The 19,553-nt window shown below is 38.2% G+C and overlaps 2 protein-coding genes across 2 annotated transcripts in view; one reads left to right on the top strand and one right to left on the bottom strand.

The window, feature by feature from the left end:
- The window catches only part of PDLIM3 (PDZ and LIM domain 3), a 30,052-nt gene extending 17,839 nt beyond the window's left edge, over positions 1–12,213 (top strand). The window contains exons 4-7 of the mRNA XM_059384129.1: positions 1,047–1,234; positions 8,357–8,481; positions 10,106–10,217; positions 11,486–12,213. Of these exons, the coding sequence (XP_059240112.1) occupies positions 1,047–1,234; positions 8,357–8,481; positions 10,106–10,217; positions 11,486–11,675 (615 nt within the window). The 3' untranslated portion in view covers positions 11,676–12,213. The remainder of the gene's footprint in view (positions 1–1,046; positions 1,235–8,356; positions 8,482–10,105; positions 10,218–11,485) is intronic.
- CFAP96 (cilia and flagella associated protein 96) overlaps positions 1–19,553 on the bottom strand; it is a 164,503-nt gene that overhangs the window by 91,259 nt on the left and 53,691 nt on the right. The gene's annotated exons all lie outside the window — the stretch shown is intronic.

Below are 19,553 nucleotides of genomic sequence, written 5' to 3'. Positions count from 1 at the left end.
GAATATCACAAAACCTTTTTATTTCTTAATAAAAACAGCATCTTTTCAGTAACACTTCAAAGACACATAAATGTTTGTACTAGTTGAAATCTGTGTGAAACACTGGTGGCACATTCACAAAAGTAAATGAAGTCAATGTGAGTGTGTGGGCGAAAATATTGGAAAGATTATTCTTACTGATCCTGCCAAATGAAAAGATTTGGAAGAAGAGTCAGCTTGTGTGTATTTTAGCCTTCGCTTTTGGTTTTCTTCGGCTACTTAGAAGAAAAACATATTTAATGACTTTAAAAATTTAAGTCTATATAAAAATTGGAAAACCTTCTCTCATAGGAAAAATAGTCTTCCAGTTCTTCTTATTTGTTCTAAATTTAAGGTTAGACCCTACTGCAAATTAAGAATTTTGTTTTTTACTAATGATGTACTATATGTTGGCTAATTGAATTTAAATTTAGAAAAAGAACAAAAAGAATTTTGTTCTTTGTGGTAGGTATTAAGAAAAAACCAAAACTTTTTTACTTGGATTAGTTAAAGTGATTCAGTATAGTGATTCACAAATGGTCCCTCTCATTCTGATCGTTTTGCTACTCCATTTCCTAAAATGGAGAAAGCTTTATCAAGATATTAATAGAAGAGAAAGCAAATGTAAGCTCTACTTGAGGAAATGTGAAGCATAATAATTATTCTAAATCCCAAATCTCATTTCTGACATGGAATTTCTGTCTTCAGATGCGTCTAATGAGAGTTTCTTAAAAGCTATAAATGTAAAAACTTGTAGGACCAGAGGAAAGATATAAGGTTCAAATTCTTTTATAATATAATATTTAAGTAAGATAGATTCCTTTGCACCATGCGGTGGCTGAGTACAGCACATGTGAAGTTCACGGAAAATGCAGACAGGTTTATACTCACCTCCTCCTTGAACATTGCCATGAATCTTGCTGTAGGGTAAAGAAGCCTTGATTAACAATGGCGATGCTGTTGGTTTGCTCATTAACGGCTTTCTTGTGCATTCTGTGGCTCTGTGTATTTTGTCTGCCATTGTACAGGAGTTCAAACCTATTGGTACCGCGCACAACAGAAGGGCCCAGCCTTTTGTTGCAGCAGCAAACATTGATGACAAAAGACAGGTAGTGAGCGCTTCCTATAACTCACCAATTGGGCTCTATTCTACTAGCAATATACAAGACGCGCTTCACGGACAGCTGCGAGGTCTCATTCCTAGCTCGCCTCAACAGTAAGTATCTGACTCGGTTTCTGGCCACCATGCTCTTAACAGTGATAGTATGGTTTCTTCTCCTTTCCAAAGTCCAGCTCTTGCTGTTTTATTTTTACTTTCCTGAAGGCACAATCAGATTTTTAGTTTAAAGACAAGCATCCAGAACATGGTTCCAATGTTCTGGAGTCCAATCCGCCAGTTCCTGAACATTTCTAGTGAACAGATGCTTAAAATGAAGAAATCGCTCTGGTTCCATTGTCACCCTTCTCAGTCATGTCAATAGGTGGTGGTAAATAATCCTCTGTACAGTGATCATTCATTTACTTTTATCTTAAGAGGAAAAAAAAAAGAAAAAAGGAAAAAAAAACTGTCTTCCACTGAGGAACTTTTTAACCCTTTGTTTTTACAGGATGTGAACTACTTTGAACACAAGCACAATATTCGGCCCAAACCTTTCATTATCCCAGGCCGAAGCAGGTCATAAGCTCTGAGATTTTGGTGTCTGTAGTGCATGTTTCTTTAGTAAATCCTTACTAATCACTAAGAAGAGTAACACATAGGTGTTTGGAGTGACTCTGCTCATCGTGAAGCTTATTTCAAAAGCAAGAAAAACAAACTCACTTCGCAGAGTATAGGAGGCCACTAATCTCCATTTCTCAAAGTAAATACTGACAGGATTATAGGGCTGTGAAAAGTTAGGCAATCACCACGTATATTTATAACTAATACCCTGCTGTTCTGAGGATCCCTTCCAGAACACATTGACCTTTGAGGCAAGCAGATGTACCCCATTCCCAGGTCAGGAAGGCCCAGCCAACAGAAGCAAACCGGGAAACCAGCCCCTGGTCAGGAGTAAGGGAAGCAGGTGGGCCCAGTGGGAGCCCCGGGGCAGCCCTTCCATGTTTGACATTCTCTGAGCAGCCCACCTCAACACCTGCTTCCCACTGCTCCACCAACCCGCTGGTAATCCCACTCTTTCTAGCTCTTACATAACAATAACTCTGCCTTCTTGCGGATACTTGCAAAGGAAGAGAAGTCACTTGAAAAGGAGCTTTTCTACATGGGGGAAAGTAAGTAGAAGGAAAGAGTTGGGAGAGAGGGAGATGTATATATATATATATAAATATATATATATATATATATATATATATACCCTCATGGATAACCGTGTACACACTGCAATAAGAATGAGGAAGCGCTTCATGGCTGTCAATCAGAGAAAAAGATCATGGTCAGATGATCCTTTTCAAATAAATTTCTTCTCTAGAAATTGTACTCCAACCCAAGGGGGAGAAATTAATGCCCTGTGTTGGCACATTGGGAAAGAGTGACTTTGGGAAACCTCAAACCTATTCCTCTGACCTCAGCTCCATTAATCAGCCCTGAAGAAGGAAGTTGGTGGTTAGGATTATTGACTAATGATCTATATCCAGTGTCCCAAACTGTGGCCCATCCAATTTATAGACAGTGTTTTACATAATCCTCCCGTTGTTAAAAAAAAAAAAAAAAAAACTTAAGTAAATGCCTTAAGATAGAACATCTACTCTCCATCCTGTCAAAATGCCCACCATTCCTGATACTGGGCCCATTTTCATACATGTGTAGCCCTACTAGCCCCTGGGGGTATCCAAGTTTATGATACCTGCTTTGGATGGTCAGTCATCAATGGATATGTGATCTCCTTACGCAGACCTTCCCATAAACTGGAGTTGGGGCCAGAGGATTATCTCAAAATAAGCTGGACAATTTTGTGATATCAGACTCAGGCAGGAGAGACAGAGTGGAAGATGAGGAAGCGAAGTTAAGAAGCCAGTGACTACGAAGTGTATCTCCCCTCCCCTCCCCCCCACTAGAATGGAGCAACTTCTATCTTCCCAGCACCTAGAAACAAGGCTGGGACAGACTAAATGCTCCATCGATGTTCATTAGATGAAGGAACAAAATCCTAAGAGTACCTGATAATATTTTCTGATGGCAAGAAGAAACAAGAGTTAACACCCCTCTCTCATTCATTCAACTCTGCACAAGCTTTCTTTACTTCTCTTTTTTATTCCTTGGCTTCCATTCTATTTTCCTCTGAATTTTCTCCCTACTTCTCCACATTCAACAGCTTCCCAGCCCCACCCCTGATATCATAACACTAGATTAAGAGGAAAAATGCTATTTTACCACTGAATAAATATATATACAACTTTCTAAAGGAGCATCGTAAAATTAATACACTTGCATTCTTTTGAGGCTGGTTTAACTCTATGCTCACTAATCTGAATTATAGGACTTCAGGAGGCATTAGAGTAACAGATCTTGCCTCTAAAAACCAGTAAGACATTTAATGTCATAAAAATTCAGGGAAAGTCAGAGAGATTTAGGTAGCTAATGGCCTTCTTTTATATTTGCATTTTAATTCAAAAATGGTAATCCTAACAAGCCCCTCATCCTTTTGTCATTGTAAGGTGCCTCTTCATACAGCTGAATTTGGAGAAGGAGAGAGGAGGAATGGGGGTAAAAAGGTTTGCTTTAAAGACAGGCACCAGCACTTAATCTTAAAGAAATGTAAAAATGCCTGTACTATTTTTCCTTTCTTCCTGTGTCCTCTCACTATTTACTCTAGCTTCTGAATTTCTTGTTCTTACCAAACGATTCTTTGTCAAGGTGGCATTTCAGGTGTCTACACACCAAGCTACACCTACACCATCAATGAACAACTTTTTAATCCAAAGTAAATGGGAGATGCTAAATTGTTCATACATTCATCTCCCTAGGGCCTTACTGCTAGTTATGGTTCTTTTCATTATCTCATAATTGAATCATATTTAAAAGGCAGTATCTTCATAGGCAAATATGTAAATATAAAATTTTTATTTTATAGATCCAAATCACAGAATCTTGTGAGTGGTTTTTGGACAAGTCACTTCAAGAAGCTCATCCCAGAAAGTCTGTATAAGGCCAGGGAAGTTAGTTCTCAGTCTGATGATCTATGGAGGCAAGAAGTGATTGAGTGTATCATCAACCTGACAAGTGGTCCTGCCAAGTCACTAAGTCAAAGTCAAAAAATCTCATTACTCCCTATCTTTTCAGGTCACAGGAATAGGTCATGGTGACCCATGGCACTACCAAAGTGATTGGAGTCCATGAAAACTATTTAAATCATCAGTTCAAGAGATCTTGTGAAACTGTCCCAAAAATTTATAAGAGATCATTCTTGTTTGCTTAAGGTTTACTTCCTATCTCCTCAATAACTACAGGTCCCTAAATAGAATGATAAAGAAACCAAGCAATAGAAGACACCACCCTTGCTGAAATAAAACTGTGTATACAAACATGTTATATGCAAGATTACTTATTAATTACAACTACAAAATAAGGTCTGTCTGTAAGTTCTGACTGCTCATAGTTTAGCTATCTACCCCATGGCACATGTAGGGTCAGAGTAGCTATAAATGCTTACTGACAAGATTCACTATTTAAAGCTCAACTCTCCCAAGAGTCAACCCAGTGTTTCAAATCCCAAAATTACAGTTTACTATGCTTCATTGCACTTAGGTCAAATCAATATAACCCTGAGTAAACTGCACTATAACTGAAAATTGACTTTTTTTTTTTTTTAAACCAACTGAGGTCGATTTCAGGAGCTAGTACAGTGTTGAGCCTACAAAAATGGTAAATAAGCCATTGGGCATTTTGTATGTGATCAAACAACTTAGAGACTGGGTTTTAAATAGGCTCTTAACAGGCAGGAAGTGAAGGAGCACATCCCTATACACTTGCCTCATTTAGGCCATGCAGTTGGTTGAACTGGTAACACGAGACAAATACGTTTAAAATTCCATTTTGTGGCATGGGTTGTCCAGACGAGGCAGGCTACCACACTGATGAAGTCAACAAAATTGGGGTCTAATACCCACTTGGTTTTGCTGTCCATATGGGGCCAAGGTTAGCATTCGCAGCCCTAAAGAGTAAACGCAACGGCCATACTTGAGCCCCAGGAGAAAACGGACTTTGAGATAAACACATCATATAAATTGTTCTCTGTCTGGTGTTTATAGCAACACTAACCTGCAAGCGTGATGAAAGTTTACAAATACTAACATTTCTTTTGGCTTAGTCTTAAATGACTGTGCTTAAAAACAAAATCTCAGTATATTCCATTTTCTCGTAAAATGCATTTCTCACGCTGCCCTTAAAATGCATGTAGAAAAATGACTTCAGTCATTGGCATGTCAGCTGCGACTAGCCTCTTATCCAGATTCGTAGAGAATAAGAAATCTACCTAGTTGTTCTTGAAATTGCATGACTGGCTTTTCTCATATTTTAGTAATAAGTATAATAAGTCCCCTCAGTTGATCTTTAAAATGAAATAAGAAGTATGCATGGAAATACATGTGAGCCTCCAAAATTATTACAGGAAATAGCTATGTATGGCAGAAACAGAGCTTAGCCCTAGGTATATCCAAAGAGTCTAAGACCACCTTATCTACCCTCTAATCAATTAATTTCAAGGTGACAAGCATTTATTGGCTGTTTCTAGAGCCTGTATTAAATGACTGAACAGTTTATTAACATGTATTCTTCACAAAAGTAGAGAATGAAAGTAGAAAAAGTTAAAATCCCAACTATAAGGCATTTACAAAATAGCTTTAAAACATAATCTTTATCACAGAACCTTCAAGTTACTAGTTATTCTACAACAAAAGCATAACTGCATTTCTGAAACACATTTAGTATTTTGAAATGTTTAGCCTAAATATTTGATTGGATCTTCATGTTGCGTAGTCCCTTACTATCTGTGAAGAATCGCTCAGTAATATTTTGATTTTAAATACCGCAGCTCATAAATGTAAAAGAGCCATCCCACCAGTGTCATTTCCCCACATCATCTGTTTGTGATGTGGGCAAGTTTTAAAATTGTTTGGCCTATTTTTTCTTTTCTACCTCGCATACTACTCTGTGGGTAACCCTCAACATATTGCCTAGTAGAACAGAGCCAAAAAATGCAATATCACCTGTAATTTTTAATTTTCTTGCACTCTTTTCAATCATGAATCTTGAAATGTCTTCCCTTTGTAAAATACATCCTAGCCATTTGATTTTTCATTTGAATTTGATTTAATTCACTTCTTCCTTTCTGTCTTCAATTCCTTTTAACCTCTCTGTACTTGTTCTCTGTGTTGTGTCTGGATTTTTCTGATTCCTGTGTCACCTCTGTGTCACGTGGTCATTAACACAGTGGATGCAGCACTCCGTCCGGTATTGACGGTGGCAGTGGACGTAGCACCCCTTCTTCTGTCAGTACTCTTAGTACTATTTGCCCAGGTGACTTGAAAGTTGCTGCTAAGATGGCCCCTAACATTCCTTTGGAAATGGAGCTTCCCGGTGTGAAGATTGTACATGCTCAGTTTAATACACCTATGCAGTTGTACTCAGATGACAATATTATGGAAACACTTCAGGGTCAGGTTTCAACAGCTCTAGGGGAAGCACCCTCCATGAGGTAATGCGAGTCTTTCTGAACCATGGGCATATTAACTAAACACATGGGCAATGTCAACTTTACTGGTGTCTTTTAATAGTGTCGTAATTGAAAGAAGGCTGGGTGGAAAGCTTTAAAACAAAAAGAATACTAGGGGTGTACTGCAAATATCTAGACCTAAAGATAAAAGTGATTTCAAGAATTAACTAAATAGAGCTTTATGTGACAGAGCACAAAAAAAAAAAAAAAAAAAAAAAAAAAAAAGAAGAAGAAGAAGAAGAAATCAGGGAAGGAAAAAATGTCTTTTAGAAGCTATAATGTTCTTTACAAATGTCTGGTACAATACTTCTCAAAAGTGACTTATAATCTAGTATAGTCCTGCTGCTTCTTTGGGGGTCAAAACTTGGTAAGGAATGGGAGGCTCGGAGGAATTTTAAGGGATGACAACTCTTGTCTCTTTTAATGGTAGCTTGTGGAGAGGTAGTCATTTCTACATTTAGAATTTTTACCATGAAAAAGCTTTTATAAGCTCCAAGCTATTAATGTAAATACTTAATTTCCATTGGTCCCTATTTTGACTAATTTCATCTTTATTAGGAGTATTTGCTCAAAGTACTTTTGCCATCAAGTTTTTTCAAATAAAAGGACTTATTATAAGATAAAATCTTACTACTACTTTCAATATTATATAACCACTTTTTATAAATGAAAGTTTTATAATGTTTTAGAGTACTATGTAACTAAATCCCCAAATGTCTCTTGCGATGAATACAATGGGATAATAACCATGTAATGCATCTCAAAGCCTTTTTGCAAAGAATTTCAGATATATAAGATGATGATTTTAAAATGTGATACAGGAAGTAAAAATATGTGGAGATAGCAACTACCTATTCTAGATACTATAATTAAATGACATAAAATAATAAAGTATTTAGTGTCTGACGTAGTATTACTGTGGCAGTTCCTTATTGTTCATCATGAATTATATTTGTAGAATAGTAAAATAAAGCTACTATCACTGTTATCATAAGTGAATTATAATATGGCTATTAAAAAACATAATGTAATCAATATAACTGACATATATATGAAAGTTTCTACATTATAGACTTTCACATACAAGCTAAATTTCTTCAGCTTATAGGCAAAATGATACCTTTGTTGTTTTCTGGAGTTCACAAATTAACCTTAAAGGCAAAATTAAACCATACTTTTCAGTTGAATATCAGAAATGAATCTGAATTTTATAGACAATTTTATGACTGAGAATAATCAAACTGGGCTCACTCCTGCATTTCTTCCCATGTGTATGTTGTCTGTTTTCTGAGAAAAGTTCATTTTTTTCACATTATAATGATATATCCATCAGACAAGTGCATTATTATTTTTTAAATCACTATTCCCAAACAATTACATTGTACTTGTCCTCTGACGCATTCTGCTAGGTGAAGAAGTGCTGATGTGACTCCCAGGTTAATGAACGACATCATGAAGTTGACCCATGTGAACTCATACCGTATTTTTAACTGTATAGAGATTAACTGAATCTTGGCTCAGGAGTTACTGCAAATGCAGTGATTATCACTTAGTCATGTCTTGTGGTTTCTTGCACATGCCATGCCTCACACGGCTTCTGACACTGCTTCACATGCCGTCCTGTGTTTCAGTGAACCCACAGCCTCAGTGCCTCCCCAGTCTGACGTATACCGGATGCTCCATGACAATCGGAATGAGCCTACTCAGCCTCGCCAGTCGGGCTCCTTCAGAGTGCTCCAGGAATTAGTGAACGATGGTGAGCAGCCATGAATGGAACAGTATAGATTGGGGGAGGAGAGCAAACATACTGCAGAATGAAAGACTCAGCATTGATTCAGTTCAGTGATCCCATGAATCTTCCCTGAGGAAGATCTGAACGGTGCTTGGTTTAGAAAAGGAGCTCCCAGAATATATCCAAGTAGCCACCAACCCAGTGATAAAAGGACACCAGAGATAAATTCCATTCATAGTCGTCAAGGGGCTAGTTGGGCTCAAAAATCGTAAGTTGGAATTTTAAATGGATATCGCTAAATTTCTCAGCCTCCCTCCACTCCAGAGAGTCAGAATCATCAAAATTTTAAAATAACACTGAGATGAACCCTTACTGTGTTCCAAACCCTGTGCTAAGTATTTTGTGTGCTTGATCACTTAGTCCTCCCAATAACCTGTGAGATAGGGACTATTGATTTTCCCTTTCAACAAATGAGAAACTGCCGCAGAGAGAGATTTGTACAAGGAGACACAGCCAGTAAGAAATAAAGCTGAATCTCTAGCCCACTCCTGCTGTCCTCAGGGGTCATAATCTTATCAATGTTTTTCTATCCCACAAAGATACACATTGTCCTTTAAAAGTTGCACAAAAATGCAAAGTGCCCTATTAAGTTGGCTATTTAAAAAACAAAAAACTTACAAGTGTTGGAGAGCACGTGGGAAAACTGGGACTCTTGTTCATGGTTGAGGGAATGTAAAATGGTGCAGCCACTGTGAAAACCAGGATAGCGGTTCCTCAAAAAGTTAAACACAGAAATTACTGTATTATCCAACAACTGGACTCCTGGGTATGTACCCAAAGAATTGAAAGCAGGGACTCAAATAGATATTCATACACCAATATTCACAGATCTTTATCCACAATAGCCAGAAAGTGAAAACCACACATCTGTCTATCACCCGATCAACGGATAAACAAAATGTGGTCTGTCCATCCAACAGAGCATTATTCAGCCTCAAAAATGAATGAAATTCTGATGCATGCTGCAACAGGGATGAACCCTGAAAACATGCCGACGGAAATAGGCCAGACACAGGAAGATAAAAACTGCATGCGTCCACTCCTGTGAGGCACCTGGTATAGGAAAATCCTAAAGACAGACAGTAGAATAGAAGTACCGCGATCTGGGAGGAAGAGGGAGTGGGAAGTTACTGTTTGATAGGTACAGACGGTTTTTTGTTTTTTGTTCTTGGAGGATGAAAGAGTTCTGGAAAGAACTGTTGGTGATGGGTGCACAACATTGTCTAAGTACTTGCTGCTACTGAATTACTGAATTACGCCTTCAGAAGTGGTCAAGATGGTCCATTATATGTTCTGTATATTTTACGGCAATAAGAAGAAGAAAAAAAATGCCAAATGTTTTCCACTCCTTTTGGCATTTTCTAACCACTCCCTCCAACAAGGACAACAACAAATTTTAACGACTTCTTTCTGGAAGGGCCCTCCTTCCGAACAAGTGATGCTTGAACCTGTCCTCCCCCTTTTGAAATGAGAGAGCTGGCGCAACTGGAGAATTCCTTGGGTTAAAGTGCACACCTTAAAATAGAAGCAAAGTACAAACTGTAGCCAGCTGTTCCCTTGCCATAAATGGAAACACTTTGTTTTTCAGACGACCGTCCTGCTGGAACCCGGAGTGTGCGAGCTCCCGTTACCAAAGCCCACGGCAGTGCTGGCAGCGCTCAGAAGATGCCGCTCTGTGACAAATGTGGGAGCGGCATCGTGTAAGTTTCATTTTTAACCCAGGCCTTCGCTATAAATCTTGGTACCCGCTCTCCGTTTCTAGTCAGTGAACTGAACTGTGTCCAACATTTAGCACATTTTGACCAGAATCCCTTCAACGTACCCTAAAACTGGCATATGATGTGAGTCAGCAATCTGGACTTCGAATTTCAGATATATTCTCATTTAAAACAAACAAAAAAAACTGTCCTCCAGGCCTATTTTTAAAAAATTGCTTCCAAGAAGCATAGCTTCACTTCAAAAATGCCCTCCCTTGGTTAATGTATAGTTTTTCAGTACTTCCTCTTTGGTATAAACTGAGGAAACCAAACATGAGGGTCATCATGTGGTTCATGAAAACATATTATCTTTACTCAGTTTCTTAATTTGCACAAATATTGAAGTCTAGCTTTTAAAAATGCAGTCCACTTCCATTTCAAGGTCCCTTGTGTTTGCACAGTGACACTTGCTGGTTCAAATCTCCAGATCATTTCAGTCTCTCCCCTGCAGACGCCCCACGTGGTCACTTCTCCCGCCCCTCTATTCTGCGCCTCCACTGTTAGCTCACACACAGCGATACTGTGTGTGCAGTGATCCCAGGAGTCATCCCAGGAGGGAAGAGGGAGAGAAACCTGGTTAGAACAAGGAGGGGAATGTGACACAGAAGGAAAGAAAGACACAGGACCCGCAACTCAGGAGCAAAGAGGATCTCATGAAACACACGAGTTTAGGATGGTACCAAAAGCAATTATTGCTCCTAAGTTGGAGTAAACTGTTTTGACAGTAGACTTGAGTCTACAGAAATGGAAATTCCATCTCTGCCCTTTGCTGTTTCCTCTGTGCTCCACGGACAGGAGGCTGCAGTGGCAAGATATGAAGCAATTAGAGGGACCTCTAGTTGTGTAGGCAAGCGTCGTCAAAATCCGAATCCTTGGCAGAGGTATTAGTCTTATCTAGATGATGTTTTCCTCTTTCAAGGAAAGAATCAGCATAGATCGTGAAGGAAGATCCCATAACGTGTATAGAAGCGACTTGTTTGAAAAATCGGGCAAATATTCACACGTCGACATCCGAGAGAGCGCCGTGGTGTGTTACTGCGGTTGTCTTGGTTCTCCCCGACCATGACCTCACTCGCACAGCTGGGCCGGCTTTCCCCGGGAGGCTACCGCCCACCCATGAAACAGATCACACCTGCCCTATCCGCCCTGTTATCGCCCTCGTAGCATGTTTTCCGTTTCTGTTTTTCACTTCCCCTCCTTTTCCTCAACAGTGGTGCTGTCGTGAAGGCACGGGATAAGTACCGGCATCCAGAGTGTTTCGTGTGCGCCGACTGTAACCTCAACCTCAAACAGAAGGGCTACTTCTTCGTGGAGGGGGAGCTGTACTGCGAAACTCATGCAAGGGCTCGCACGAGGCCCCCAGAGGGCTACGACACAGTGACTCTCTATCCCAAAGCTTAATGACGTCTTATACAGACCGGAGCGCACACCCTCAAGCACGCTTACACAGGAAGACATCCATGGCTTTGGGCAGAAGTATAGCAAACTGTTGGCTCCAAACCTAAAACCAAGGCTTTTAGACGTTTTTCTTATTGTTACTGAAGAAAAGGGAGCGGGAGATATGTGCCGGCTGCAAATGGACGTGGAAATGGACACTTAGCTATGTCTGCAGCTTTCTCCCTCTTGGGCTAGCAATAATTTAGTCACATTTAACTCATTAAATTTTTTGTATGTCATACTCCACAATTTATATTTATATTATGACATCAAGAGATTTGGGGGAGTCTGATTATCTTTCCTTAACAAGCTGATTTTGCAACTGTAGTAAATACCAACTGACGATCTTGTATTCTAACACAACCTGCAATTGTCTGTTACCTGTTTTAATTGTTATAGTGCATGTCAGAAAGAAATTCCCTAGATTTCTCTAGTTTCATATTCAAACAATTATACCACCAGATGCAACATACATAATAAATACATAAATAGTTTTAAAATACCTAATGAAGTGGCATTCAATGAATTCAAATAAAATCAACATTCCAACAAAAGGGCCCAATCATATCTTGACATGTACACTAACAACTCAGATATTTTAAGAAAAATGTGACTTCTTTAGTTCTTACTCTTTCTTAGGAGCCCATAAATTTCTGCTGATGTGGAGGGGTATTTAAATTTGCTAAAGGTAATTCAGTCCCTTTCCCATAAAAACAATTTTTTGTGCATTGAAATGGTCTTTTATTTTATAAATGTTTCTTTCAAACGAAATAGTCAGTGCCTTCAAGGCTCAGACCTCCCTCAAGTCTGTTTCTTTATGCTCAAAAATTCATCACTGCTGCTTCTTCCTTCCCAAGATGGCATCTCCAAGAGGAGACAGGCTCAGGGCCCTTCTGAGTAAGGGGATCCTATTGGATCCACTGCTAAAATCCATGGTTTCACTTGTCTGTTTTCCCCACATGGTTGGGAGCAGACAATAAACCCACATCCAGCATCATCTCCAGAAGTCTTAGCTCAGCTTTCCCTGGAGTAATGGGTCCTTTGCATCTCACTGAATTCTACCTGGCCCCTGGTTCTGTCTTGTCACCTTGCCTCTCACTATGGTAGCCACATAGCAACACCCCTAACTTGCATGTCTTACCTACTTCCCATGCTCCTCATTGGGGATACATTGGAAACTCTGAAAATGTCCCCTCCACATAAAACCATGGGGAACTGGCAGGATGTGGAGAAGGGGAGCTAGGGACAGTCTTGCACCCTTTGTCTCACCCCCGGTCACAAAGTCATCTCTACTCGATTATCCAACCCTCTATATCTATACCCTACCCTCTGGGTCTGGAGCAGGTAATCTCCTATTGTCCCAAAATGGAAGATGGAGCTACATGTTGTATTGCTCTGGAATCCCCCCAGACTTCACTGGTTATTTCTAACTCTGACCTGACTAAGGTTTGGATCCAGTGAGAAGAACCACAACACCTACTTGGCCCGTCAGGCTTTGAGATTGCAACTGGAGCAACATTAAAATAAATAAGAAACATAGAGATCAAAGAAATGACTGTATCCAAAATAGACTATATTTTTTTGTTCATATGTCATTTTAAAGTATTTTGTTCTGGGAAATATTTACACTTAAAAGTTTGGAAGCTAGGGAAATAAATGGTAATTGACTTAGAAAACTCAAGAAAGCTGAAATCCAAAGCAGCAGTGGAGAATACGGAAAACCAACCCAATACACCCTCCAGGGTCTTGCAAAAGTGTTGAAATTAATAGCACCAGTATTTCTGGACTAGGGGATGGAGATGGAATGACTTTATCAGAAGGAGCAAATAGAATCTGTTTGAGAAATATTCAATCCCCAGAGCTGTTCCCTCTCACACCTCATGGCTTTTTCCAGTGAAATTCTGCCAGCTGTTATCTGTAGAGGATTAATCAACACCTCAGCTGGGGTCAGGAAGCACAGCTGAGGACCTGTGTACTATACTAAAAAGAGGTTAAATAATGAAAGATTCATGATAAAAGTGTGCATTAGACATTATATTGCATGTTAATGTATATCGTATAGTAGTATACAGTAGAATAATAATGAATGGCTTAGGTTCACATGTTTAATAATTAGTTTTTTAAAAAGGTAGTATAGGGGTGCCTGGGTGGTTCAGTCAGTTAAGGTCTGCCTATGGCTCAGGTCATGATCTGGTGGTTCTGGGATGGAGCTCCACATTGGGCTCCCTGCTCAGCAGGGAGTCTGCTTTTCCCTCTGCCCCTCCACCCTGCTCATGCTCTCAATCTCTTTCCTCTCTCTCTCTCTCTTTCGCTTTCTTTCAAATAAATAAAATAAAATAAAATAATATAAAATTTGTTTTTTTATAATAAGACAGTTCTAATCTGAAATTCAAGAGAGATATGGCTGAAATCTGGTAATTCAGACTAAGCGACCAAGGCCTGTGAAGCATGCCCTGAAGTTTCATGTTCATTATATTTAATAAAAATTGTTCTTTCAACAATTAAATCTAGAAATTTCAACATGTAGAGAATTAATAACTAGGGATTAACGCATAAATAGAAAACCCTGAAGACTCCACCAAAAAACTGCTAGAACTGACAAATTAATGCAGTGAAGTCAACAGATACAAAATGAATACACAAATACAGCAAATCTGCTGCATGTCTATATACCAATAGTGAAGTAGCAGAAAAAGAAATTCAGGGTCAATCCCATTTAAAATTGCACCAAAGTTAGTAAGATACCTAGGAATAAGCCTAACCAAAAAGGTGAAAAACATGTACTCTGAAACCTATAAAATGCTGATGAAACAAATTGAAGGTGACACAAAGAAATGGAAAGATATTCCATGCTCATGGATGGGAAAAACAAATATTGTTAAAATGTCTATACTACTCAAGGCAATCTATACATTGAAAGTAATCGCTATCAAAATACCAATAGCATTTTTCACAGAACTGAACAAACAATCCTAAAATTAGTATGGAACCACAAAGGACCCCAAATAGCCAAAGCAATCTTGAAAAAGAAAAGCAAAGCTGGAGGCATCGCAATTCCAGACTTCAAGTTATATTACAAAGTTGTAATAATCAAAAAAGTGTGGTACTAACACATAGAACAATGGAGCAGAATAGAAAACTGAGAAATAAACCCATAATTATATGGTCAATTAATCTTTGACAAAACAGGAAACAATATCAAGTGGGAAAAGGACAGTCTTTTCCACAAATGGTGTTGGGAAACCTGGACACCAAATGCAAAAGAATGAAACTGAACCACCTTCTTACACCATACAAAATAACAAACTCAAAAAGGATGAAAGACCTGAAACCATCAAAATCCTAGAGGAGACCAAGGCAGTAACTTCTTTGACATTGTCCATAGCAACTTCTTACCAGATAGGTCTCCTGAAGCAAGGGAAACAAAAGCAAAAATAAACTATAGGGACCACATTAAGATATAAATAAATGGCAGCCTACTGTATGAGACAAGATATTTACAATGACATATTTGATTAAAAAAAAAAAAGCTAGTATCCAAAATGTATAAAGAACTTATAAAACTCAGCACCCCCCAAAATAAATAAACCAGTTAATGTTGGGGTCCATTATCAAAGGAACAAGACTGAGACAAAGTGAAAGTTATGCAAAGCCTATTCTATGCCAAGCATTAGAAGTTAGACTGATTGGCCAGGGGAACGAGACTGAGACAAAGTGAAAGTTATGTGAAGTTTTATTCTGTGCCAAGCATTAGAAGTCAGACTGACCGGCCAGGGCCACCTCTGAAGAGAGCGACCCCGTCCTGATCTGACAGGCTGGTTTTATAGGGCATAACCGCAGACCCAAGGTATGTGGCTTCTATTGTTAAGGCGTTTACTCCCAGAACCAATACCCGGAACCATACCAGCAACTATGGGGTGTTTGTTTATTCCCGGAATGAAGTCTGTGGATGTAAACAACAATATGGCTACCTAGGCAATATGGAGTTGCTCTGGCTAAGCAGGCCCTAATAGTTAAACAGGTTTTAACATTAAATTGGCCCTAACAGTTAAGAAATGGGCAGAAGATGTGAATAGACAGTTTTTCAAAGAAGACATATAGAGAGTTAACAGACACATTAAAAATACTCAACCTCACTCGGCATCGGGGAAATACAAATCAATACTACAATGAGATCCCACCTCACACCAGTCAGAATGGCTAAAATCAACAACAGATGTTGGCAAAGATGCAGAGGAAGGGGAACCCACTTACACTGCCAGTGGGAATGCAAACTGGTGCAGCCACTGTGGAAAACACTATGGTAGTTCCACAAAAAGTTAAAAATATATTTGTCTTTCCCTGATGCTGATAATTTTTTTAAAAAGTTAAAAATGGAACAACCCTACAACCCAGCAATTACACTTTGTATAAACAGGTATTTACCCAAAGGATACAAAAATACTGATGTGAAGAGACACATGCCCTCCAAGGTTTATAGCAACATTATCAACAATAGCCAAATTATGGAAAGAATTTGTCCATCAACTGATGAATGGATAAAGAAGATATGTGTGTGTGTGTGTGTGTGTGTGTGTGTGTGTGTGAGAGAGAGAGAGAGAGAGAGAGAGAGAGTGAGAGAGAATGGAATACTATTCAGCCATAAAAAATAATAAAATCTTGCCATTTGCAATGACATGGATAGAACTAGAGAGTATAATGCTAGGCAAAATGAATCACACATATGTGTGATTTCACACATATGTGGAACTAAAGAAACAAAATAAATAAGCAAAGGGAAAAAAGAGAGAAAGAGAGAGAGAGAGTAAAAAACAGACTCTTAATTATAGAGAACAATCTGTGGGGAGGGAGTGGGTGATGGATGAAATAGGTGACAGAATTAAGGAGGGCACTTGCTGTGATGAGTTCTGTGTGTTAACTAACTGAAATCAAAATAAAAACCTAATTTAAAAAGAATGAATGCAATATGAAAATTGTTTTTAATATATGAAGTACAAAATAAAATAAAAATAGCACTGTTGAAATGAAAAGGAATTAAAACTTTTAAAAAATGAGAACACATTTTATCCCCGTATACTAATATTTTGTCTCTCAATAAGTTCATACCAGACCCTACATAGGAATTCATGCCATGAACAAAGAATGCCAACAAGTTTTGATTTAGCTCACAGAATAACACATTTTCTTAGTAAAGAGACTAGTCACTGTGTTTACATTTATAAGCTTATTAAAGCTAACAATGATCAATGAAACCATCCATTAAGGTTGAGATCTGGGCTTCTATGAACTTTGGACTCATGATTAACTAGATTACAGGTTTTTTCAGAGTAAACACGGGATTCAAACATTCATCCCAGTAGAGTGCTACACTCTCTACCGGGATGAATGTTTGAATAAAAAACAGTTCTAGTTATCACAGGTGTTTGCACCTGTGTAAGCAGAGTAAAAACATATTCGTTAATATGACACACAGACAATTTATGCACCTCTTCGAAAGATAATCTCCAGTGTGTCCAACGTGGGAACGTTCCAAGATAAACAGAATGCAAATCTCAGTCTCTTCTATTAACAACTGGAGTTCTAAAAGTTTGTCAAATTAACCTTTGAACAGATTTTATTTCCACCCTAGAAAAATGCTACTTATAGCCATTACTCTCTATTATCTGTCATCAGAATTTGATGTTCTTGTACTACGTATACTGTGCCATCTGAATCATAAGCATAAAAAAGGTGATTCAAAAAAAAAAGAGTGAGATGTTTAGATAATTCAAGTAAATAAACCACTTATCTCCTTTAAAGGACCATTTCAAGACCATCCTCTCAAGTCTGTTCATTTTGGAGAGCACTCAATAAATATTTATTTGAAAACCTACCGAGTAAGAGGTGTTAAATATGAGGTATAACAATATGGACTTTTGAATACTTTGTGCACATTTACAAATGGACATTTGTAAGCTAATTAGAATGCTTCACTGGACTTAATTTTAAAACAAAGCTCCTTTATAAGAAGTGGTTGCTTATAAACAGTTCCTTTTGAATGTTCTAGTAATATTACCAAACATTCATTTCAGAGGAACATAAAATCAGCTATCAACATTACCTTTTTAATTACCTGAAAACTTTGTCTAAATATACAGAGAATGTCCAACAACATGTTTTTCTTTCTCTAGGAACAAAGCATGTCAGCATGTTTTAATTTATGAACACCCAAAGCACAATTCCATTGTCCATTATTCAAAGACTAATACCATATCTGCTCTTAAGTCCTAATTGCTACCCTTATCATAAGCAGCAAGCATAAATGGATTTTAAGTTAAGATTATACGAAAAGCTAAATATTGGGGGATGAAAATTATTCCATTTGTTTATTTATTCAGTTTTTCACCTGGTGAAGGAGTATACACATGTTATTATTTCTGTACCAAAAGCAAAACTATGTTGTAAGTTTGAGAACTACCTCTCATGAGGCCAAATTCCCATTGCCTCCTTGTGTGAAGTATGAGGGTTGAAAAACACAGGCATGTGGATTAGTCACCACAGGTACATGTACCCATGTGTGCACATGTCTCCGGTTTATAAAAGCACCAAGGTCAGGCAGCCAATGTCACATGGATGAAGAGCCTGCTTTAGGCTTAGTCATGACCATAAGTAACACACATTGCTCAGCCTGCCCTTTCATGCATCTGGGCTCCAGCTGCTGCTATCTGAGCTCCCCAAACTCCCAACTATGACCCTTTCAGAACACTACTTCATGTTACAAAGCTTTTCATTCCTCAAAGTACGTGACCCCCTTCTTCCTGATGCTAAACTGCTTCCTGGTTTTTGGACACTAAAGAAGCTGCACTGGTCACGCTTTAAATATAGTATGTTTCCTTTGCTGTATGAAGATACCATTAATATGTACTTCCAACAGAGCAAATGGATTTGCAATAAAACACCCATATTCCTTGCTTGACTTCAGCTGTGAGCTGTGACGTGAGTCAGAGGTGGTGTCCATGACCACTGGAATAGAATGAAACTTCTAATTTGAACCAAGAACCTAGCCACACTGATATTACGCTGTCACTGAATGGATCGGCCAGCCAGTTAACACTGATAAACACAGTGTCAAGTGCAGGTCTGGACTGTATGGGCTGGTAGAGTCTCAGAAATCATCTCAGAGATCATCCAATCTTCAGAACTTCCTAGTTCTGAAGATTAAGGAGTTAAAGCCCAGGGGCAGAGCTACAGTTAGAATCAAGATCCTTCTTCAGAGCTCTTTCCATGACAACCTTCTTACTTACTCATTACTTAATAAAATCCCTTACTATTATTATTATTACTAATTATTACTAATATTATTATTATTATTAAATACTTACTATTTTTATTATTCCATACTACTTTTCCTAGCACTTATAGAAGAGGTTATTTTTTACTATAAAGAAAACAAACATTGACTATAAGTTAATACTGACATAAATAAATAAAACCACAGAGAGAAAGAAATATAATAGTGTTTAGAATTCATAGATTTAAAGATTTCCCAAACATATTACTTATGACTAGGGAACATTGATGATTTGAAACGGGATTTTTTCTAATTGTGTAGCCTTGTACAAAAATTAAGCTCTCTGATATTTTCCTCATTTGTAAAATGTTTATTTGGCTAAGTCATAAGGATTAGAAACAATGTATAAATATAACTGGTATTATGTCATGAATTTTGTAAACATTCTATTAAAAATCTACATACTCAAATAAAATACATATAGTCAACAAAGGGAACTTAGTCCTCTTTATAGCTACAAGATTATAACCTACAGTTTTAGTTGCTATTGTCATTCTTTGCCTTTGCTTGAA

The sequence above is a fragment of the Mustela nigripes genome, chromosome 18 (genome assembly GCF_022355385.1).
Source record: "Mustela nigripes isolate SB6536 chromosome 18, MUSNIG.SB6536, whole genome shotgun sequence".
Classification (NCBI taxonomy): Eukaryota; Metazoa; Chordata; class Mammalia; order Carnivora; family Mustelidae; genus Mustela; species Mustela nigripes.
The sequence above is the reverse complement of the archived record's forward strand: the minus strand, read 5'-3'. Positions and strand labels throughout refer to the sequence as shown.